The sequence below is a fragment of the Diadema antillarum genome, unplaced genomic scaffold (assembly GCF_040938485.1).
Source record: "Diadema antillarum isolate AM-2024a unplaced genomic scaffold, OU_Dant_1.0 seq00001984_RagTag, whole genome shotgun sequence".
NCBI classification, from domain to species: domain Eukaryota; kingdom Metazoa; phylum Echinodermata; class Echinoidea; order Diadematoida; family Diadematidae; genus Diadema; species Diadema antillarum.
In genome coordinates this window covers 12,734-37,076 of record NW_027272642.1, presented here as the reverse complement: position 1 = coordinate 37,076, position 24,343 = coordinate 12,734, and the positions used below count along the sequence as shown (strand labels likewise).

At 39.9% G+C, this 24,343-nt stretch overlaps 2 protein-coding genes across 2 annotated transcripts in view; both read left to right on the top strand.

Annotated features, from left to right (window-relative positions):
* The window catches only part of LOC139713481 (Na(+)/citrate cotransporter-like), a 76,343-nt gene that overhangs the window by 39,561 nt on the left and 12,439 nt on the right, over positions 1-24,343 (top strand). The window contains exons 4-13 of the mRNA XM_071625209.1: positions 1,472-1,539; positions 3,189-3,293; positions 3,435-3,656; positions 7,201-7,320; positions 9,069-9,164; positions 11,117-11,221; positions 12,312-12,409; positions 13,518-13,639; positions 15,277-15,438; positions 17,704-17,841. Coding sequence (XP_071481310.1) covers positions 1,472-1,539; positions 3,189-3,293; positions 3,435-3,656; positions 7,201-7,320; positions 9,069-9,164; positions 11,117-11,221; positions 12,312-12,409; positions 13,518-13,639; positions 15,277-15,438; positions 17,704-17,841 — 1,236 coding nt within the window. The remainder of the gene's footprint in view (positions 1-1,471; positions 1,540-3,188; positions 3,294-3,434; positions 3,657-7,200; positions 7,321-9,068; positions 9,165-11,116; positions 11,222-12,311; positions 12,410-13,517; positions 13,640-15,276; positions 15,439-17,703; positions 17,842-24,343) is intronic.
* LOC139713488 (uncharacterized) lies at positions 20,011-23,269 on the top strand. Its single transcript, XM_071625216.1, has one exon. It carries the CDS (start codon positions 20,458-20,460, stop codon positions 22,654-22,656), a length of 2,199 nt encoding a protein of 732 aa, XP_071481317.1. The 5' UTR covers positions 20,011-20,457; the 3' UTR covers positions 22,657-23,269.

The following is a 24,343-nucleotide window of genomic DNA, read 5'->3' as shown; positions in this document are numbered from 1 at the left end:
GTAAAAATGGGCTTCTTAGCAATAGGATATGTTCTGCTTGAACTATACACCATGGTGCATGGAAATCAGTGTGAATACTGAGTTCAGTGATGCCTAACACGAAATGATTTTTTTTCTTGCCATGCAATGATATTTTCACATAAAAATAATGCAGCATGGAGAATATGGAGGGCTGCATATTCGCGGACAAGAAAAAAAAAAAGAAACATTTTTCCTCCCACCCATGTGCTATGTGGGTTTTATATTTTGTTTTGTTTTGTTTTGCCCTTTGTTTTGCCTTTTTGTTGTGACGATTACTCATCACTCTTATCATTCTCTTTGCTTCACACAAGGATGGTTAATGTGTACTAAGAAATCTGTATACTTTTTTTTTTCCTGAAAGTGCTAACTGCGCAAAGAAATATTGATATCAGGGCCGGTGCCTCGTTTTTAAAAGTAGGGGCCAAGTTTAGAGTTCTGGTGTCTCAGACAAGCTGTTAGATGTGACACCGGCTTTCTGACAGCAACTCCCCCCCCAAAAAAAAAAAAAAAAATGATATATATATATATATATATATATATATATATGAATATAGTTATATACATGTATATGTAAATAAATAAATAAATAAATATATATATATATATATATATATATATATATATATAACATTTTTCTTGTGCCACTTCCGGGGTAAAGAAGTTGGGGGCCCCAAGTGGTTAAACCCTATTTGTATTCCTATGTATTATGCATAAAAGTGTGCATGCTTGTGTGTGTGTGTGTGTGTGTGTGTGTGTGTGTTGGGGGGTGGTGTTCGCCCCCCCCCCCCCCCCCCCCCCCGGTTGCGCTGGCCTTGGATAATACGTGATGTCTTGGTATTGGATTTAAGGAAATGAAGGTATGTAAGCTTGAAAAGGTGTGCCACGTACATGTTTCAACTCCCTTTCAAGCTAACAAAATTAGGTGAAACGCTGTGTCTTCTTACAACCTGCTGCTGCTAATGTCAATCTTTTCACACCTTAGTCTTTGTGCTTTGGTCTGTTCCTTCACGTAAATTAAATGTACTCGTATTCTATCAGAGCAAAAGTGTTATGTACATACATGTATTTCTACATATTAATTTCTTTCGTGCCTTTCAAATTGGACGTCATTCCAAGCGGTATAATGATTTGATATTTCATTACACTATCCTGACAATAGATTTAGTTTTATTTCTTTGCCAAATTACTACTGATCACTAAATGTTGTACAGAGTGCATTACAGGAATGCACACTCCGGGTGACCGCACTGTCACTTGTCATGGCATAGGTTTGGTTGAAATTACAGTAAAAGGCGATTACATGTAGCTCACAGAGGCATTGTGTCAATCACCCCGGTTTGACCCTAATTTCGACCAATTTATTTGACTTGTTATTCTGTATTCATTGAAACTTCATCCATATTTCAAGCACGTAATATATGATTCATGATGGCGTTATTTACCTTGACAGGAGCCCAGAAAAACGGAGTATAGCGAAATCCAACTGATGGATATCTGCACCGGTGACGTTGATGATAGGTAAGAAAAATACGATAACTGTTCAATACATACAGGAGCGCAACAATATGACCTACAGGTGGGAAAATAATTCATGAAGAACGGTCAGATTTTATTACGTCTTGCCCATGGAGGCTTACAGTAATTTCACCTTATTAGTCATCCTCGAAATAAAAACAGAATATGGTCTTACCTTAGATTACAGAAAAATTTTGTTTTAAAAACATTGATATTTCATTCAGCGATGTCAGCGTTTCTTTTCATTCTTTTGAAAACCATACAGGCCTGGGATAGTTACTTTATGTAAACTGTATTGAATATTGAGATTTCTTGTGGCATCGGTGTATAAGGATTTGTCTACATAGAGTAAATATCAAATGTACATTGTACAAACACTCTTTATGCTCTAAGAAGGTATTAGCCACTTTCTAGTTCACTTGCTGCAGATACGCCTTGATGAGATTTTGAAAACAGGCATCCGATCAGTCAGTGGTAATGATTGTGTTCAATTTTGAATGCAGAATTTCAAAGCCAAAACCTTCCTACTGACAACATTTGACTGAGAGAAATCTTTAAAGAAGTTTTGATTGTATTTTGTCAAAACTTGGAGTCCTTGCGCTTGCATGAGCACAACACCTCAGACCGTTTATCATGGCCTAAGACATGAGGGACGTTCTACATACCGTATGCTTAAACTGTGCCTACGTACGTGAGACTATATTCCTGATGGAAGGGGAAAAAGCTACTACGGGTGGACGCAATTTTCAATCTATAGACAGGCCTATAAGTATGACAAGATATACCACAGTAGTTATGAGGGAGTTGCATAAGATCATCGAAAAAGAGGAACGCGCAGTAAAATTGATGCGAAATAATTGTCATTGATTTTTTACGTCTAGAAAGCGTGACAAAGATTCTCTTTGTTTCAAACACCGCGCTCCCCCATTAACTGCAAAATTCAAATCAACTTTCACTTCCAATATCAGAAATATTTTTAGCAGTCGATATTTGTATATTACTTCAATAAAAAAATGCAATGACCCGACGAAGCTAGTAAGTGCTCAGTTGGATTACGTCGATACAAGTGAAAATTCAGGCACACCATTATATAGATAATGACTGGCGGGGGAGGGAATTAACATACCGAATGTTCCACTCGAAGGGTTTGAAATGCTTTTTAGGGGGGTTATAAGTCCCGAGACGAAGTTGAGGAACTTATAGCCTCCCGAAATAGCATTTCGAACCCTGTGGGTGGAACGTTTGGTACATGTTCCCGATAACAAATGTCATCATCTGTTATATCATTATTATGGGTTAGTCAAATCACACTTTCGTACGCATTACAATAACCGTCATCTCCTTTTTCACATTGTATAGAATATGCGAATTTATCCTATCGACTGCGTGAAAAATATGATCGTTCAGTCGTTTGTCATTTTGTTACGTGAAAATGTTTTCCCATGGGAGAACATTACAAAAATGTTCTGCCCATGGGCGAACATAACCAATGTGCCTCAATCACGCGACTGTGTTTAGCCAATCACTAACCGGTATTTGACTAACCCGTTAATTATAACAATACTTATTTTCTTAATTCGGTGATTCACATGTGCATAAACAAAGTGCAGACATTCCTATCTCCAATTCATATTTCATCTCACAATTTTCAGTTCCCATGAATCCGGCGTGGTGGATGATGACTTTTCTATGGTGATCGCACCACCACGACCTGATCCTGAGGCCGACGATCAGGCGGATTGGAGCAAGTCAATTAGGTAATTCACATGCTGCATAAACAAAGTGCAGACATTCCTATACCCAACATATCGTTGGAATGTCATATTCTCTTTAAAAACAAAGTCTCTCTGTATTCAACATCACCAAAGCAACTACTCGTTTCATCTCATAATTTTCAGTTCCCGTGAATCCGACGTGGTGGATGATGACTTGTCCATGGTGATCGCACCACCACGACCTGATCATGAGGCCGACGAGGCGGATCGGAGCAAGTCGAAGAACGAGTATCGGCTGCTCTGCAAGGCCATCACACTGTGCATCCCTTACGCCGCCACTATCGGTGGCACGGCCACGCTTACCGGCACTGGACCCAACCTGGTTATCAGCACCCAAGTTCATACGTAGGTATAGGTCTTGACAAACTTCACTCGTATTAAGGCGGTATCACACCTCCTTGCTCATATCACCATTTTTCAAAGTTTATGCGTACCTTAACCGTAGCTGAAAGCGCGTAAATGTTGCACAGCCCGACAGAAACATGACCTACCAACCAAGCATTGCTGTTTATGATACGATGGGCCGATAATAACAGCTAGCGGCAATCGTTAACACGACAGAGCAGTATGTAATAGACAAAAATACATCATTCAGATTGATGACTTTTGATGGGTTGTTTTTATTGCTGTTGGAGGACAAATTGCCCTTCATTATGTTCATGGACGTAAATAAACACCGATTATGCATCGGCGTAAATCCTTAACGAGGAGTTGGGGGGGGGGGGGGGGGGATGATCGGTGATAGTCACCATCACAATCGTGATTAAAAGGGACCATAACAGGACCGGTGCAACAGTCGGAGTGGAGGAGGGGAGGAGAAGCTTGGTGGGGGCTGCCCTCCCCCCTCCCCATCAATCGATTTTTTGTTTGTTCTTGTTTTTGTTTTGTTTTTACTTGTCAGCCGACTTTCGGCGGAAAATTCACCTCAAAAACATGAAGACTCTTTTGTTGTTGTTGTTTCTTTTTTCTTTTGTTCGTTTGTTTTTTGTTCGTTTTTGTTTGTTTGTTTGTTTGTTTTTTTGCTTGACAGACGATTTGGACATCCCTCCCACTTTCAAAAACGTATAATAGCGTTAGCCTGCGCATAATGCGCAAATGAAATCGATAAAATGGTAATATGGATATCCATTTCTTTGTATGTAATGATATAGAAGCTATTTTCCTTTACTGTTAAAATACAGCTGTAGCTATTGTGTTTCTAAATTTTCTTGGTTTTAGTTAATTAAAGCAATCATCCCCAGGGGCATCGTTCCATTTTAACGATAGGGGGAAGGGGAAAACATGGACAATATGTGCGAGAGAGCGGGGCGACCGAGAGAGAGATGGGAATGGGAGGGGCAGGGGCGTCGATCCGTTTTCACAAGGGGAGGGGACTTGGAGTTGGAATATCTTTGCGAAGGAGCGGAGCGACCGAGCAGAGGGAATGTGTAGATCCTTCCTCCAACACGAGGAAGATTTTACATTTTCAGGCCTGAAATTCAGCAATCTAGTGCACACTTTTGGTAAAATTTTGGATTTTTCTCCTATCAAAAAAGTAAGAAAAAGAAATATTCACAGATAATTAAATGATTAAATCGTGGTATCCCAGCTCTTGTTTCGCGTGTGCGATATCACTATGTAGGCCTACTAGGATAATGATACATGGGGGTTGTCAGCAGAAGGGAAAGGTGTGGGAGGGAGTAGCGCACTCCCACATGACGGAGCTTTTGCATTTTTAGGATTGACATAGAACGATCTGATGCCTACTTTTGTGGAATATTCGGAAACTTGTCAATCCCCAATAAAAGTGTGCAGAGTTTAAATCAATGGATGGGAACAGAGCGAGGGAAAGGTAAATTAAAAGAGGATGAGGGAATTTTTAAATCTATGAGAATTGAAGCACATTGAAGCACATTTATGAAACATTTGGAAATCTGTCAATTTAAATGAGAACTAAGTCTCTGGGAAAAGGACCGAACGGGAGAGGGTGTGAGAGGGGTATCCCGCTCCTATACCGCGTGAGAGATTTTGCATTTTCAGAATTGAAATTCAGCAATCTGGTGCATACTCTGGATAAAATATTTGGACAGTTTTCTATAAAGAAAAACAAGAACATTTTGCTCATTTTGGGAATTATTGGGGGATAAAAGGTCACGATTGCTACCCCCCCCCCCCCTCCCCGAGGATCGACGTCATTCACACGAGGGAGGCTTTTGCTTCTTGGAATATAAATTCACATAAAAACCAATCTCATAAACACATTATAGGTATTTGATGATGGAACTCGGAATGTTGTCCATCCTCGAAGTGTACTGTTTTTTTTTTTTTTTGTTGTTAAGGGAAACCAAGTGGGGAAAGGGTTATTAAAAGAAGAAATCTCCTCCCACTCAGCTTAACTTTTGGTTGTTTTTTTTTTTTCGGGGGGGGGGGGTTCTTTTAACTATTAAAGTGACAGACATGGTGCACACTTTAGATGAAACGTTTGGTAATTTGTCAATCTAAAAGACGAAGTGTGCTAAGTCTATTACAGGAAAAGGACCAAACGACTATCTAGGAGGGTGTGGGGAGGAGGTATCCCCTTCCCACTCGAGAGAGTTTTGCATTTTCAGAATTGAAACTCAGCAATGTGGTGCACACTTTGGAAAAACAAATATTTTGGACAGTTTTCTATCACAAAAAGCAAGAAAATTCTCGTCATGTCGGAAATCATTAGGGAACAAAATGATACGTTTCAGCCCTCCCCTCCCCGTCCTGCAGGATCGACGCCCCCTGCATACGAGGGAGCTTTTGCATTGTTAGCTCACCTGAGCCAAAGGCTCAAGTGAGCTATTGCGATCGCCCTTCGTCCGGCGTCCGTCGTGCGTCGTGCGTCGTGCGTAAACTTTTAACATTTTCATCATCTTCTTGAAAACCCCAAGACTGATTTTCATCAAACTTGGCAGGTAGCATCCCTAGGGGGTTAGAAACTCAATTTGTTAAAATGGGCACCATGCCCCACCCAGAGGGCCCCCAGGGGGCCCAAACCCCCCAAAATTAAGGAATCTGTAAAAATCTTCTTCTCTAGAACCAGAAGTGATAGAGCTAAGTTAATACTATGAGTTAGTACATTAATGACTGTACTTTCAAGTTTGTTCATGGCAGAATCAGGGGTCCCCCCCCCCCCCTTGGGACCCAGGGGAGGGGGGTGAGGAGGGGTCCTAATGGGGCCTAAATTGTACATTTTTATCTTCTTCTTGAGAACCCCATGACCCATTTTCACCAAACTTGGCAGGTAGCATCCCTAAGGGGTCAGGATCTCAATTTGTTAAATTGGGCACCATGCCCCACCCAGGGGGCCCCCAGGGGGCCCACACCCCCAAAATGAAGGAATCTTTAAAAATATTCTCTAGAATCAGAAGTTATAGAGCTAAGATAATACTATGAATGAGTACATTAATGACTGTAGTTTCAAGTTTGTTCATAGGTGATCCAGGGGTGCCCCTCTTGGGGGTAGGGGTGATGGGGGTGGGGGTGGTTGGGAAGGTCCAAATGGGGGCCTGAATTGTACGTTTTCATCTTCTTCCTGAAAACCTCATGATGGATTTTCGTCAAACTTGGCAAGTAGCATCCCTAGGGGTCAGGATCTCAATTTATCAAAACGAGCATGCTAAAAAAATGCATGCTCTAAGGATTAGAACCAACACTTGCTGTCGGGCGAAAGCTCGGTGGTCTAGTGGAGATGACGCCTGTCCGGTGATCAGGAGGTCGTAGGTTCGAATCCTGCTCGAGTATGTACCCCCATGATTTTTTTTTTATCATGGCTACTACTAAAACACTGATCAATTCTGTGCTTATTTAAGTCGATGTAGGGCAATTTGTCAATCAGTTGCAAACTCTCTAATGTTCTAAACTCTCTCCCGTACATATACAGTCTTTACGGTCCGGAGGCAGGGCTGAACTTCGGCACGTGGATGATGTACGCTTTTCCCGGGATGGTTGTTTGCTTGTTGCTCTGTTGGATCTGGCTTCAGATCATGTACCTCGACTGCTGGTAAGCAAGCAAACATCTCAGTCAGCTGTCAACACTTGGGCCCGAATTCACGAAGGTGGTACAAATGAAACCATGGTTTAAACCATGGACAAAAACCATGGAGCGCCAAGTGTCGCACGGAATATTTCGTTACGAAATTGGTCATTTTTCGTCAACGAAATGACCGTTCCGTAAACGAAATTATCATTTCGTGGACGAAATGTTCATTTGATTACCAAATGTTGTCATTTCGTTACAAAATAATCATTTCATGGACGAAATGACCAATTTCGTAACGAAATATTCCGTGCGACACTTGGAGCTCCATGGTTTTTGTCCATGGTTTAAACCATGGTTTCATTTGTACCACCTTCGTGAATTCGGACCAAGTTGAATAAAAAAGCAAAACAATCAAACAAACCTTTGATATACACACTGAGGAGAATACAAGAATTCACCACGGGATACGAAATGAGTGACCGCTGGCCGCGCTAGGCAGGTGGTCGCTATATAAAGGATTTTTAAGACAGCAATTTCGTGGGGATTTTTTCAGTGGCCGCTATGAGCAGGTGGCCGCTATAAACAGTTGACGGCTTATAGATAGGTTGCACCGTATGTTATTTGAGACTGACAATACAAAGGAAAAAAAGGAAAAATCTTCAGTTTCCGGTAAAGGAGGTTGCTTAAAAACAGAAATTGTCATTTATCATTTTTTTAGATAATAATGTAATACTACTTGTCTAAACTCTTCGTCATTGAATATATTTTGAGAGTCTGTTCAGACTTATGGTTTATTCATTTATTGTTGTCTATGTCATTATTTGATATGACAGCACAATCATATACGTTTGGGATGTTATGCTTAACGTGAAAAGGACTTAATGGCATGCTTAAGCCCTCTGCATGCAGGGCCCTCTGGCAAAGCAGTGGCAGCACCGAAGAGGCTACCTTGGATAAATAAAACCCCTATAATCAATATCACTATCATTATTATTATGGATATATATAGACATACCATCTCAAAAATATCCAGAAATGGTTGTCATGACCACATGGGCCCCATTTCATAAAATATATTAGGTTAACAATTCTTCCTAGAAGGGCAAGTTCTCGTGGCAACAGCCAATCAGGAAAGACGATTCTTGTCGTTACCATGTCATACTATACTTGCCGTTGCAGCAAAACTTACCATCATGTCAACTTCCTTTTGTAAAAATGGAACCCAGATATTGTGGGATTCCTTGACTTAGTATATATAAGAGAATATCAAAATAGATGATTATAGAAGCAACCTTTCACGACGTGACTCTCTAGGCAGTGTGTCATAGATGAACTGCTAACCCGATTTAAGTATATAAAGCAAGAGAAAAAGAAGGAAAAAAATTCAATACTTACCTATATAGCTTGCCCGCAAGGGTGAAGGGCGATTACAGCATTGGAGTTTTCAGCAAACAACATGATTATTGTTTCTGCCCAGTTCTGTTTTGAACTTGATACATTCCTAACAGTTCTAGGTTTATCAGCTATCGAAAACAGAGTTCTGCCACGCTGGTTTATCTCACGATTTCCGTGTGAGAAACCTTTTGCTGTTGAAATAAGCACCACTATTTCGACGTGAAGGAAGTTGTATACAATCCTGACACAATATTGACAAAAAGGTTTAGAAATGTCAACTTTTTGGTAGTATTTTTGAATATGACATTTTCACGAGTATTCGCGAAATCCTACCTTTTCTCATTTGAAATGTTTCCTTTCTCTACACCATGCAGTTGCTTACAGAGGACCAGTAAAAACATCGGAAATGCTCAGGAGGAGTGTGCAAAGGCGGTGATACGGAAAAGTTACGCGGAGCTGGGCCCAATGTCGTGAGTAGGATATACAATTATTAAGTTTTCTTGTGTTGCTCCCATCGATTTTCTTTTTCCGGAGGCTTGTTGCAAGGGGTGCCTGCCACGAGTCTGATAAGCACGAGTCTTATAAAACCGCCCACGAGCCACGTGCACAATAGGCAGATAAAGGCTCATGAGTCAGACACTACAGGCAAACAAGGCCCACGAGTCCAACTTTCGTTACATTACGGAGCTTACTGTACGCTATGTTGGTCTCCTTGATCTTTTCTTCTTCTATTTTCCCCAATGTCTGACTCGTTGATCTTGTGTGCCAAAGGTTGGACTCACGGGCCTTGTTTGTCCAGTGACGATCTCATGGGCTGTATATGACTTGTTTCTGCTGTATGACTCGTGTTTTTTTTTTCTCAATGTTGAGCTCGTGGGCGATGTGACTCGTGGACATTGGGCTCGTGGGATGACCCATTTGCAAGAGCAGACGAGCTGATAAATCTGGATTTACCAAGTTCCAGCAACTCGTGCTGTCTGCATTTTAAGCTCCATTGCATTTATGCATATTTTGCCTTGACTTCAGAAACAAAAAATTGAATGTTTTAAGAAGAGCAATCACCCAGCATTCGGAGCATTGCGAGTTTTGGCAGCGTTCAAGTTTTCTGTCAGTATAAATCAGGCCTACATTATAGAATATAATGTTGTTATGTACTAACTCAGTGGGTGACAATTAGTGCCGAGGAAGTGCTAGCGGTTTTTGTGCCGTGATGATCTTGATCTGTAAAAATATGTACTTGTTCGTTAAACTTAATGTGATGTCGGAAACGTGTTTTAATGTAATGGCCTCAAGCGCATTGGTTAGAATTCGTAGGAACTGATGGATGCGCTTATTAACTTAATTGCGTCGTAAATTGTTTGGTTATAACAGTGTTTTATAGTTCTCTGTATAACCAGAAGGTATTCAACGTATCTCTGCTTTAGATGTGGACGTGCTATGTAAAAACAATCTGCTTCTACAATGGTTCCCACCACACACAATTTTATTTATCTGTCATGAATGTAATGTACTTGAGAATAATTTCAGTTGATTTTGTGCCATGTAAATGCTATTTGTACATTCGGCACTTATACCTTATAATTTATGTGTTTGTCATGGACGGATGTTGTAAATACAACACTGTCTGATTTGTGTGAAACTTAATAATAAATGAAATGAAATGAATTGAATTGAATTGAAATGAAATGAAAGGAAGTGAAATGGAATGGAATGAAGTGAAATGAAATGAAATGAAATGAAGTGAAATGGAATGAAGTAAAATGAAATGAAATGAAGTGAAATGAAATGGAATGAAATGAAGTGAAATGAAATGAAGTGAAATGAAATGAAATGAATTGAATTGATATAAAATGAAAGGAAATGAAATGGAATGGAATGAAGTGAAATGGAATGAAATGAAGTGAAATGGAATGAAGTGAAATGGAATGAAATTAAATGAAATGAAGTGAAATGAAATGAAATAAAGTGAAATGAAATGGAATGAAATGAAGTGAAATGAAATAAAATAAAATGAAATGAAGTGAAATGAAATGAAGTGAAATGAAATGAAATGAAATGAAATGAAATTGTTCATTTTTATTTCATTTTCACCCCCTGAGAAATTAACCCGGACCCTTCCCCGGTCCTAATCCTAATCCTCATCGTAATCCTGAACCTAATACTAACCCTAACTCAAACTCCTAACCCTAATCTTTACCCTAACCTCACCACTAACCAGTATTTAGCCGGGGTAATTGCCCTCTGGGGTAATTGCCCGGGTACGGATTCAGTTGATATTCATATCGAAGTAGACGGCACCATTTTGTGTGTTCACTTCATGCATCTTCATTTTGAGTGAACATACGACGATTTTTTTTCTCTCTCATTCACACACACACACACACACACACACACACCTTCTTTCTCCCCTTGCTCCTCTTAGATTAGCCGAATGGGCGATCCTGTTTCACTTCGTTGTTCTCGTGCTGCTCTGGCTAACACGAGATCCCAAGTTCGTCAGTGGTTGGTCCGTCGCTTTCGAGGATGGGTGAGTTTTATTATACACTGTATGGATAGTGTTTACAAATGGCAAGCACAAGTCAGGCTCTACCTGTGGATCAAAGTTCTACATTAGAGTCCATGCCCTTCTCTGGCCTGAGTGTCCTTTTAATTCTTCGCTGCCACTCATTCCCGCCTCAATTTGTACCAACTACGGACATTTCAGATATCTCTTGCGCTTTATCTGCAGTGTAAACGAATTCACGTTGAAGGAAGACAAAACAATAATACATATCCACGGCAGAGCACTTCATAAAAAGTATACCCCTGCAAAGTGCATACTGTTGTATAGACCATTATTTTCTTTTCATTGAAATTGGTCGCGTGTCGAGTGCTACGTGAGAAGTGATCCCTTCTCGGGAATAAACGATTTTAATTCTTTCAGAAGGAGGCATATCACAACACTAATCCTAAGATTTAATGAGGTTAACAGAATCAAGACCTTCCTCTATAATATGGCCCTCTATTTTTTCCTTGTGTTTGTGTATTAGACCAGTATCTTTCTTTGTTCACAATAATATGCAGACTTAATTTCTGTAGAGTATACAATTAATTTGTCGATGTCCCACACATTTAAATTTAATGTAAAGCTTCTTTGATGATCTAGATAAAGAAACTTTGAACATTGCATCCCGAAATTTCAATTGTGGTGTTTGAAATTGACAAATATTGCAATCTACCTATTGTATACGTTTGTTATATTAAAAAAAGGTTTATTGATCGTTAATGTTCTGTTAAGGCGTGCTGTAGTTTTTTTTTTTTTTTTTTACATGTTAACAGTAAAACAATTGTTTTAACACATATACAATAAGGCTGATGAAAATATGCTTAGTATACTTTAATTCCTGATACGCATAAGTGTTTTTAAGCAAACAAGTGATTAAAAAATGCATTTGGTCCTAAAGATCCGAGAAAAAAGTAAATAAAGTCTTTAATGCGGAGCTTGAACTCTTGAAATAAAAATCACTTTCGAAACATGATTAAACGAAGACGATCACTATTTGGTTGGGAATCGCAAGTCTTAGTGGGCTAATTATCTTTGGTTGGTCAAAATATCTATCCGTCTCGTATTTTTGCAGCTATGTGACCGATGCCACGTCCGTGATGTTCGTGTCGCTGCTCCTCTTTATGTTCTCTTCTCGACTGCCTTACTTCTGCTCCAGACAGGGACGAAACGGTTACAAATCCTGTGATATCAACCCTGTGTTCTACCCCAGTTCTTTATACGGAAAACCATGTAATTGTACGTGTTTGTAGAAACAAAAGCCTTGTGAGATGGCACTAGTTAACCTCTTCGAGAGGAAATGAAGAGTTTGTTCGCAAAAACCGATAGGTCCATATTTGCCAAATGGAGATATTTGCGATTAAAGGTCAAGAAAAATAGAGAGAATAATAAGAAAATATCATTTGCTTCTTTTGACCATAACTTCAAAAATGTACCTTTATATGTAGTGACCAATATATCATTTAAAAGGTATTATTTAGTACTTTATGACAGAGACCGTACTTCAAAATCTTCAAAATGGACTTATCGGTTTTTGCGAACAAACTCTTCAAATATTCCCCGAGTACATTCTGTAGTGAATGCAGAAAGAGACACCACGTGAAAGTTTGACAAAAATCTGACACTGAATCTGTTTACTGTAGCGATGCATTTTGGAAACAGATTTTCGTTGATTCTGTGCTCTTCCGTCACCTCTTCAACTGTCAATAGAGGAACAGAAGTATAAAGGAAGAGAAAGTGACTTGGAGTTAATATTTTTCACTGAAACGTGTTGAAAACCTAGCGAGATTTATAAAGTACTGTGTCAATCCTTTCCTGGAAAATGCACATATGGGCCCGAATTCACAAAGGTGGTACAAATGAAACCATGGTTTAAACCATGGACAAAAACCATGGAGCGCCAAGTGTCGCACGGAATATTTCGGTACGAAATTGGTCATTTCGTCGACAAAATGACCGTTTCGTTAACGAAATATTCATTCAGTTGGAAAATGTCATTTCGTTACAAAATATTCATTTCATCGACGAAATGACTGATTTCGTAACGAAATATTCCATGCGACACTTGGCGCTCCATGGTTTTTGTCCATGGTTTAAACCACGGTTTTACTTGTACCACTTTCGTGAATTCGGGCCGAGGTATTTAAACTTGGTGATTCTAGAGAGAGATAACTGCAGGGGCACATAACATTCTTACCATCTGGCAATGTCATGTGGACTTATGTGTACCATACACGGACTGCAGCAGATTTTATTCCACCCTTTAACTTCTCTTGCCCAGATCCGTCTGTTAAACCTTCACGGATTACCCCTATTCTAACCTGGCCTGTTGTTCATGAGAAGATTGCGTGGAACGTCGTCCTGCTACTCGGGGGCGGAGCGGCCATGGCCGAGGCCTGCAAGGCAAGGACACCAGATTTAAGTTTTTAATTATTATCCTGCCGCGTTTATATTCTGACAAACATCGCAGTCATAAATCTGCACCAAGATACTGAATACATCAATCTTTATACCTGTCGTCATTGAAAAATCTCCCTGCAACTCCAACCCGATGTTTTACATCCCGGGGGCATCACGGGGATTCCCCCATCAGTGTCCTCGGCATTCATCGAGGTTTACTTCGTTTTCGGATGCGAAATCACACCAGTCGATGTCTATTAGTCGCTTGACCTGATATTATTTTCGGTATTAGTTTGACATTTTTCGCATCCTACCAATCAATCCTCATCTTACTTAGACGGGAAGTGTCCGCTTTGTCATGATTGACTGCCAATGATTGATGTGTCAGCCATATTATGTAGACGTGGAATCAGGTATTCAAACTTCTGACTATAACTTTTTATTGTTTTTCCTATCGTCATGACAAAACATCCAAGCTGTTACTCCCTCATCGATTGAAAAACTGTAAAAGTATACATCTGCTTTCATGTTTTGCTCAGTGACAATTGTTCACTAAATAATAAATTTGACAGCATTACGTCGCACCCTAAAGAAAATCTGGCATAGAATGCCTCCGACACATACACACACACACACACACACACACACACACACACACACACACACAATTTACTTGATATACTATAGAGGTCTGAGCTGAAATGTGACAGCGGCCGAACAGCGCAAGCACTGTGCTGCTTGACGTATAATTTATTGTAGCATTGTCCTCCGGGAAGACCTTGGGGTGTTTCATCAATATAGTCAGCGCTGAAAAGTTGTCAATCTCTGACAATTTCAGAAAAAAAAACCCTTGCTTTTGATTGGCTAAGGAGCTCTGGTCACTGACTGTTACTAAGGTGATTTTCGGAGACTGACAACTTGTCAGGGCTGACAACTTTGATGAAACGGTACCCAGGCTGACAAAATCAAACGTCTTGATTCCATGCCAGATGGAGCTTTGTATATTATCATGAGTCCCATAGTGAATGCGATGTCATAGAGATGACCCATGATAAAGTTGACAGCAGAAAACCTTTCAAAAAAGCGCGAGTAAAGTCTGGCAAAAGCATTTTTTTTAACAAATAAATGAGCTTGACGACACGTCGGTAATGTGGTCGCTACTTTAATTATTTCAGTGAGCCCACTAATTGAGGATATCGTCTTTTGACGATTTTCTCGTCCTCAAATTCATTATTGATTGCTCAATATTAGATTCATCTGTAGTTATAGGGCACGCACTTTTTTTTTTTACTGATTACGAATTCTTATAGCTCAATTACAATACTCGAGCCTTACAGTGGTAGAAAGCTATGCATTTGTCATGATTTCTCATCCTATATTAGATGGTGCACTTTGGTAATGAGTTGGACACCGCAGATTCACAGCAGAATTCTGACGAAAGAAAATATAAAAGACTTTTAGAAGATTCGACACCAATAATGCATGATTGACAAATCTATAAAACTATATACTACCTGCTGGATAAATGTGCTGCAGAGTATCCACTGACTTTTGACGGAATTCACACTAGCGAATACTTTCAATTTGCATATTGCTCTGAGACCTATGATTTTTCGTTCGTTCGTTATTCACCATTATAGGTGTCTGGCTTGTCGGCATGGCTTGGTAGCCAGTTAACAGTGTTTGGAGGGCTTCCCCCTGCGGCTATGGCTCTCGTCATCTCGACAATCGTGGCCGTCTTTACCGAAATCACAAGCAACACCACCACAGCTACCATCTTTATCCCAATATTCGCAGAGCTCGTAAGCATTCAATAACTTGACATCCATTTTATTTGATATCGATATCTCAATCATCATCACAACAAACTGCAATGAAACTTTTCACGTGGACTCTGGAAGGGCATTTTTTAAGATCTAGAAAAATAACGACGTGGTAGACACATAAGCACAAAGTTACAATTTGAGCAAGTCGCTGTTTGCATAGAGGGTAAAAAGAAAATAAAAATTTTGCATATTTGTCTCGAATGGCTCTTTTCCATCGCTATATTGACTTTTGCCACCATTACAAAGTATGCATTGTTTTCCTCATCATTATGATGATTCATATTATATATAGAAATATAGGATATATATATATATACATATATATATATATATATATAGAGAGAGAGAGAGCGAGAGAGAGAGAGAGATAGATATACAGATATATAAAAGTACATACATGTACTCTCTAAAAAAAATTGAGTGAAAATATTCACTCTTAAGAGTGAATACTAAAAAGAGTGAGTTTAGAGTGAATTTGGAATAAATTTTGAGTAAAAATGTTCATTTTCACTCAATTTGGAGTGACCTCAGATATCATTCGAAGATTTTGGAGTGATCCCTGAGGTCACTCTAAAACGAGTGAAAATGAACCTTTTCACTCAAAATTCACTCTTTTTTGTATTCACTCTTTTAAGAGTGAATATTTTCACTCGATTTTTTTTTAGAGAGTACATATAATTTATCTTACTTTATGTCTTTTTCTTCATACAAATTGTCATACTATTATAACCTGTATGATTTGTATAATGTATTACCTTTTGTGTATAACATTGGTGGAAACAGAAGTATATTAATATTTTGAATTTAATAGAAAGAAGACAATTTGAAAGGAAAGAAAAATACCTGTTCACATGGCATGCCCTTATTTAAACAAAAAAAGCGTCGATTGAAATACATACTTGCCTAATCGGCATCGTGTTTGAAATAGGACGCCATCTTGTGATAAGTTCTTCTCGATTTCGATAATCAATTAAGACTTACGTTGAATATCGGTTTTTAGGTGAAACAATCGTAATGGTTTGCTGGATAGATCGCACAGCCTCTGGGCCGAATGCATAAACGCTAGCAATTGCTTGTGCTAGCATTTTACTTGAATCCGTATGCATAAAAACAAGCAATTGCTTGCGAGCAGAAGCTTTTGCTAGCAAGCACAAGCAATTGCTTGCTGCCTGCAAGCAATTGCTTAGAGACCAAGCATTTGCTTAAAAACGTATGCATAAAGCATTCCTTTTGCTTGTTCTTGCTAGCAATTGCTTACGATTTTCCAAGCTCTGTAAAATGAGCTTGAGCTTTTGCTTAACTGGGACGTTCCCTTTTAAGTATCATTTTTCATATAAAAAAAAAGAAAGACCACACTTGTGCAGGATTGGTATAAATCTAGAAGAAATTACTCCTAAGTAGTGTAAGAAACTTTTGGTTTCAACAACGGGAATGTCCAGTGGTTAGCACGCAAAATGTGATGAAAAACTGGTAGGATGTCTGACTTTGGTGGAGGGCAAGGAGACCTCACTCCACGTGCGATCTGGCAGATCCGGGCTACTATACGCAGTGATGGGAATCATGCCAGTACGTGTGTGTGTATAGATGTGTGTGTGGGTCTGTGGGTGTGCTTTTATGAGTGTCATTTCATAGCTCATTTGCTATGTCAGGAAATGTTTCCGTACACACATGCCCTTTCAAATACATGCTGTCACACTCGCCTTTGTTCTTTTGTTCGCACAGGCGTGACGTCCTTTTTGTTGAAAACGCAAGCAATTGCTTGTGCGGGACAAGCAAAATGTATAAGCACAAGCAAAAGTTTATGCATATGGATTTAGGCAATTGCTTGAGCTAGACCTTTTGCTAGACGAGCTTGTGCTTTTGCTTGAAGCAATTGCTTACAAGCAATTGCTTGTTTTATGCATTCGGCCCACTGTAATGAATATCAGCCTACGTTTGCGTTGATCTAAAAACGGGCACATCAAGAATGTGTAAGTGGCTGCCGCATTCACAGCAGTGTAAGAGTCTCTCTGAAGTCAAACTGGCTTTTACATCTATCCAATTTACCACGAATCAATAAGAATATAAATGCAATATTTCTCTCTCATCTATAAAGCTGAGGCCTTTACTAATCTTCTGTCGGCACGTGATATCATAACACTGTTCTTGTAGAGTGCAATTATTAGGGATCGACGCCATTGATGAAATTATGTTATTGTTTCGAAATCGAAAGACACTCCGTGTGTGCTTTGTTTGTTGTAGAGCACCAGTCTTGGAAGGAACCCGTTGTACATGATGCTCCCAGCCGGCATTGCATGCTCCTTCGCATTCATGCTTCCGGTGGCCACGCCTCCAAACTCCATCGCCTTCGCCCACGGGCAACTCTCCGTCATGGATATGGTGAGTACAATACTGTACTTCGACAAAACAATTAGTGTAACCAAGGAAGCTTAAGAAAATGGAGTAACAACAGTCTCATTCCCTTTGATCCCATGTTTTATGCCGCCACTCAGATAAATTTGTAGTTTGTGCTAAACTGGAGCTGCCCAATAGATAGGAAGACAATATTGATTTATGTGTTATTGCACCATGACTCGTCACTCTCAAAGGAAGATATGTCTTTATGATGGTAATTACTTTTCGCCGTCCCTTCTTACAAAACAAGCGGTACATACATGTAAACAGACACGGGGATGTGCGAATAAAAATTGTTCAAAATTGATGAAATAAAAATCAAAATTATTCGACTTTACATGACTTTACACTAATATGACATATAAATAAATGAAGAACTATACTTGAAAATTATACAATATCAGTTTCATTTGTCGGCGTTGTAGTGAGGTACAGTTTCATATATTTTCACGACATACAGCTCAGGTTTACATTTTTGCACATTATCCTGGACAGGATTTACTTTTGTTTCATATGCTTTCTCATTAAGTGTACATTAATTTAATTTGACAAGTAAACAAGCAGAATATAGCCGATATTATGCTATAAGTTAAAAATTAATCTTCAGATTGCTCAAACAGACGGCGGCATAGAACCCCAGTCATCAAAGGCACAAGTGCACCTTTGGAATTCTTCTGTGCATCAATAGAAAAATGAGGGCTGTTTGAATAATAACAGCCAGTTGGAACTCCATTTTTTAAACCTCCTTGGTGTGGCAAATAACGAGGAAAAAAAATAGATAAGTAGCTTGCAAAAAAAACCAGCATAAATGTCATTTAAATTATTATAATAGACCTATTATAATGTCTAGTTGATTTATCGATACGTCGATTTACATTTTTTTCTCTTCTCGGTTTCGGTCACTGCAGTTTGTCGTTCATGCCGAGATGAATACAAGTCACTTTGATTGAAACTGGTATTTTGGGGGTAGTTTTTGTCGCTGACCTCATGTAAAAGGCCAATTGTAATGCGGGACCAAAATCGGCCGCGCATTTGGCCAAGTTCTGGAGGTAGTCTCGGCAGCGGCCAAGCCGCGGCCGAACCCGGCCTTTTCTCACTGTAAACACAAACTGGGCCAAATGCGGTACCAAATTAAGTCTGGCTTCCAGACCCTCTGCCCGTACTATTTCGCTATTCAGGATATTAACGCCCTCAATGTCGAAAACTAGTATAGTGGTTTTGTCCTGCAAAGGATTTTTCCTTCGGCAAAGGCCTTTGCCGAACGGAGACTTCGTCGCCGCGGAGTCCAGAAAGGGTTGGCAAAGTGTCTGGAAGCCACACTATACCAAATTGCGTTTGTTTACAAGCAGAGCGCGACTACGACAAAATATTGAAAGGTTTGAATTGAAGAAGAAATTTACAGGAAATAATATCATATAAATTGACTGTTTTCCATCATTCAATGTTATTTTGATTACTTTCTGACATAAATAATGCAATAAAGTTGTCTCTGCTTTGAATATAAGAATCTTTATTTTTACCAAATTTGAGCACTGGAAAAAAGTTCGATAAGGCTACGAAAAGTGTCAAATCTGCGACGTCACCAAATGTGTATGCAACCCAGTGGGATTTACGTATCTATAGGCAAACTGTGTGCACTTTTCAGGGAATTTGTGTGTAATTTGTTTTCAATCTAGAATAAATCGTCCGCCAAAACTATATATTCACGTCGTGAAATTGTTTGTTTGTGTTCATTGGAATCATTTTTTACACCCATAAATCTACGGAAAAACAAAGTTTTAAAAGCACAAAACCTATCGTCAGCTCAAGATTCACGATCGCCGTGATCAGCTGTTCCTTCGTACAGCCACAATTTTTACTGTTATTATTGACACAACAAATCGATCATTGTGGGGGAATTGCGTATAGCTGAGGTAATCTTACATACTCATGAAGGATGATAACTAAGTCAAAGAGCTGTAATTGATTGGAAATCATTTTTACACCCATAAATTTACGGAAATACGTTTGAAAAGCACAAAACCTACCGTAATCAGCTCAAGATTCACGATCGCCGTGATCAGCTGTTCCTTCGTACAGCCACAATTTGCTGTTATTATTGACACAACAAATCATTCATCGTGGGGGAATTGCGTAGGGGAGAGCGGGGCAATAACGGACGTGGGGTAATAACGGACACTAGTACTTCACCATCTTGCCGGTAGGTGGCGTGATCCAGACTCCGCCCATATTTCGCTAGACGAATAACGTAGACATGTGCAAAGTGTCAGCTCCACTCGTCCTTTATTGGCGAAATTATCACAATTAACGGTAAGTAAACCCATCAAAATAAGATATTAAGCATTATATAATCGATCATAAGTATATATTGTTATCGATAATGAGTGATGACCCTATGTTCGAAAGATTTGGTGTGGATTGGGATTGTTGTCAATGAGATGTGAGCAAATATTTCCGTGATTGTTTTAGTGTAGCCAGGGATTATTAGTCGAACGTCACTTGGGGCAATGACGGACATATGTCCGTTATTACCCCAATATGTCCGCTATTACCCCCTAATTTTTTTCTCTTGAAGTTTTCTCAATCAAATCATTTCATGTGATGATTAAAATACCTATTACTGTTTTTCAGATGGTGAGAAAGTATAAAGCCACAGGGAAGAGAAAGTCGTGGACGTCCCAGGATCTTCGAGCCGCATTACGGCAAATCGAACTAGGAGAATCCGTGCGCCGAGTGGCTGAGCGATCGGGCATCCCAAAGTCCACACTCCATGATGCAAAAAGTGGGAAAAACAAGCATGCAAGACGACAGCAAGATGAATGTCACCTCGGAAAGTACAGCGTTTTTACGGCCGAACAAGAAGCAGAGCTTGCAAATTATGCAATGGAGGTTTGCCGTTCATTCTTTGGACTCTGTCCCGAGCAAATACGACACATGGCGTATGAATACGCCGAAAGAAACAAAATCAAACACCCTTTCAATCCTGTGACGAAGTTGGCTGGGAAGGATTGGTTTGCGGGGTTCCTTCGTCGAAACGCACAGCTTGCTTTGAGAACCCCAGAAGCCACTAGTTTTGCCAGGGCAATTGGGTTCAATAAAACAGCAGTTGGGAGGTTTTTTGACAATGTCAACTCTGTTCTGAGTGAGAACAACATCAGCCCTTCGCGGATCTATAATGTCGATGAGACTGGACTGTCAACATCGCCCAACATAGCAAAATCTGACAAAGTTGTGGCTGGAAAGGGACAAAAACAAGTCGGAAAGCTGACCAGTGCAGAAAAGGGGCAAACTATAACGGCGGTTGGCTGCATCAGTGCATGTGGCACATATGTTCCACCCATGTTGATATTTCCGAGGAAGAATTACACTGAAGCACTCATGAATGGATGTCCTCCGGGATCTACAGGGAAGGCCTCTGAATCGGGTTGGATCAACAGTGAGCTATTTGTCGATTGGTTGAAACATTTCATTTCGTTTGTTGGTGCTACTCCAGAGAATAAAGTCCTCCTCATCCTCGACAACCATACTTCTCATGCTACACTGGGTGCATGGAAAACCTGCCGCGACAATGGTGTCGTGATGGTCTCGATACCTCCACACACATCACACAAACTGCAGCCCCTTGATCGAACAGTATATGGCCCCCTAAAAAATGCGTTTGCCAGACAGAGCTCCAACTTCGTAAAAACATTCAAACGCAGGATCACTCCTTACGATGTTGCAAACATATTCAACAAGGCATACTCCAAGATTGCGACTGTAGACAAAGCAGTCTCTGGATTCCGATGCACTGGCATATGGCCAATAAACCCTGATGTCTTTGATGATGAAGAGTATGCACCGGCAGATACACTTATGCCTCCAGAACCTCTGCCCGTGAATACGGCTCCTCAGGTCACAGCTCCTTCCGGGACGAATGACGTTACTCCGGTCACAGCTCCTTCCGGGACAAATGACGTTACTCCAGTCACGACTCCTTCAGGGACAGACAAAGCTGCTCCGGTTACAACTCCTTCGGGAACAGACGAAGCTGCTGCAGTCACGACTCCTTCAGGGACAGACACAACTGCTCCAGTCACGACTCCTTCAGGGACAGACGAAACTGCTCCAGTCACGACTCCTTCAGGGACAGGCGAAACTGCTCCAGTCACGACTCCTTCAGGGACAGACGATACTGCTCCAATCATGACTCCTTCAGGGACAGACGAAGCTCCCTCAAGGATGAATCTGCATGCAAATGAAGCTGCAAACCTCAATGCTACCCCACCTGATCTCCACCAGAATGAAGAGGATACAGAATCAGATTGTTCTGTAGGCGAAGGTACAGCTGAAGTCAGCATGGATACCAGTGATGATAGTCAATCCTTTTACGAGCTCTTTCCTTTGCCTAAAGGGCAAGGGAAACCATCGAGTAGGCCAAGAAAGCGTAAGGCGGGACAATCCGAAATCATCACATCCACGCCAGTTAAAATAGTTCTCATGGCAAAACAATCAAGAAAGGACAAAGTACAACAAAAGAAACAAAATCAGGCTAAGTCAAACAAACAAAAAGGAAAGATACGCCACCAGACAAACAAACAAACTGTGAAGAAACAAAAGGCGAGCGTCAAAAAAGCTGGAAAGAAGAACATGAAACCAGCAAAAAGATGGTTCTGCATCTTCTGCAAAGAGGAGTATCTTGACCCCCCTACGGAGGATTGGATTCGATGTGTCCGCTGCAACAATTGGGCCCATGAGCATTGTACAGACTACGGGTCAGGTGCAGGTTCTGGTGGATATGTTTGTGACTTATGTCGCTGATCAATCCACTCGGTACTGTTTCGGAAGAAATTTAGATCAAAATAAGTAAATCTAATTACTTTCCGGCTCTGCTGAGATGCAATGTGAACATTGATTGAGTATGTCCAGTACAGAACGATATGATTTCATAATTTCAGTTGTATTTCGAGGCAAATAACTAATTATGTGCTCACCTCTCATTCATTATTTATGAACTGCATGCATAATTAGACATATTTTTTTAATAATCAGTTTGACTGTTAGGCCTATTCGTCATTAAAGGTAGTGGATCTCATTTGCAGCCCCCCAAAAAATGATACTGAATAAATATCCTGGTAGGAAGAAGCAAACACCATTTAGAAACTCACCTGAGAAAATCAGAACTGGAAACTAACTCTAAGTTGAATTATTATCAATAAATGTGATTTTTTAATCAGTATGAGTTATACTTTAATTGTCTCCCATTGCGCGTGTGTTAAAATCAGTAAAAAACTACTTCAGATTTTTATATCGCATTTAAATGTTTTACAACCTACAACTTTGAAAATTCATACATTTTATCAGAATAGTACTTTCTTCATTCATGCCAAATTTCAAGATGTTTAGAGCTGGCTTGCAAATGAGATCCACTACCTTTAACAAGCCTTAAAATTTATGCTTTTAAAATAGTTGTTGTCATTTTCAAACTTATCATTTATCCTATCCACAAATTCGAGGTAGGAGGGGGTGGGTGGTTACATCCCCAAATTAGGGGTATGAAGTTGAATTTGTTATTGTGTTGGGTTGTTTAAAGTTGTATTTTACCTTTCCGATACTATTCGTAATGTAGTTCAGCAATTTTATATCAGTTGCTTACACTTGAAATATGAATAAGAGTAAAATAGTGTAGAAAAGTGTGGAATTTTACAACTACGGCCGAATAGTTCATAATGTTTAAAACAAGCGAAATATTTGCATATAGTGTTCCCGACCCATTTTCAGAATTTCTATCATCTTGAAATGACTGTAGCCTGTAGGTGTACTGAAATTAAAAAATTTTAGGAGTCGTCTCATAATTAAGTGTACAAAATAATGTAGTTTGAATTTAAAATGATTTTGAGATGAAAAAAAAAATGCCCGTCTTGACCATTACACAAACTAAAAGAATGAGTCAGAGACTTGGAGATGGAGGAGTGGGGGGGGGGGGGGGGGGGGGGGGGGGCAGTGGCGTAGAAAGAGGGGGGGGGGAGGCGTGTCCCTTTTTCTCCCACCCCATTATTGATCATTACGTCGGAAAAAATAATTTAAGACCTGCAGCCGTGTTACGTTCTACTTAGTCGGTAATTTTGCCAGTTCATAAATAATATGCCACCCCCTCCCCTATGGAATTCCTAGCTACGCCACTGTGGTTGGGTTTCTTAGATATAAGTTACACACATTAGAATAGTACTTGTATTTTACCATTTTTGAGTTCAGATGTGGATTAAATGCAGTTATCAACAGCTAAAAACAATACAAGGGTAAGCGTCCGTTATTCCCCTTTGTGTCCGCTATTCCCCTCATAGCTGTCCGTTATTCCCCAAAGAGGATGGGGTAATAGCGGACAATGGCAATTTCTTTCAACAAAGGTAACTCAAAATTAAATGAGCAGTTTCATCGGTTGTACATGTCACACCATGCGTATACCTAATATGTATATCCCACAAAAGAATAAAGAGTGAGGGCCCTT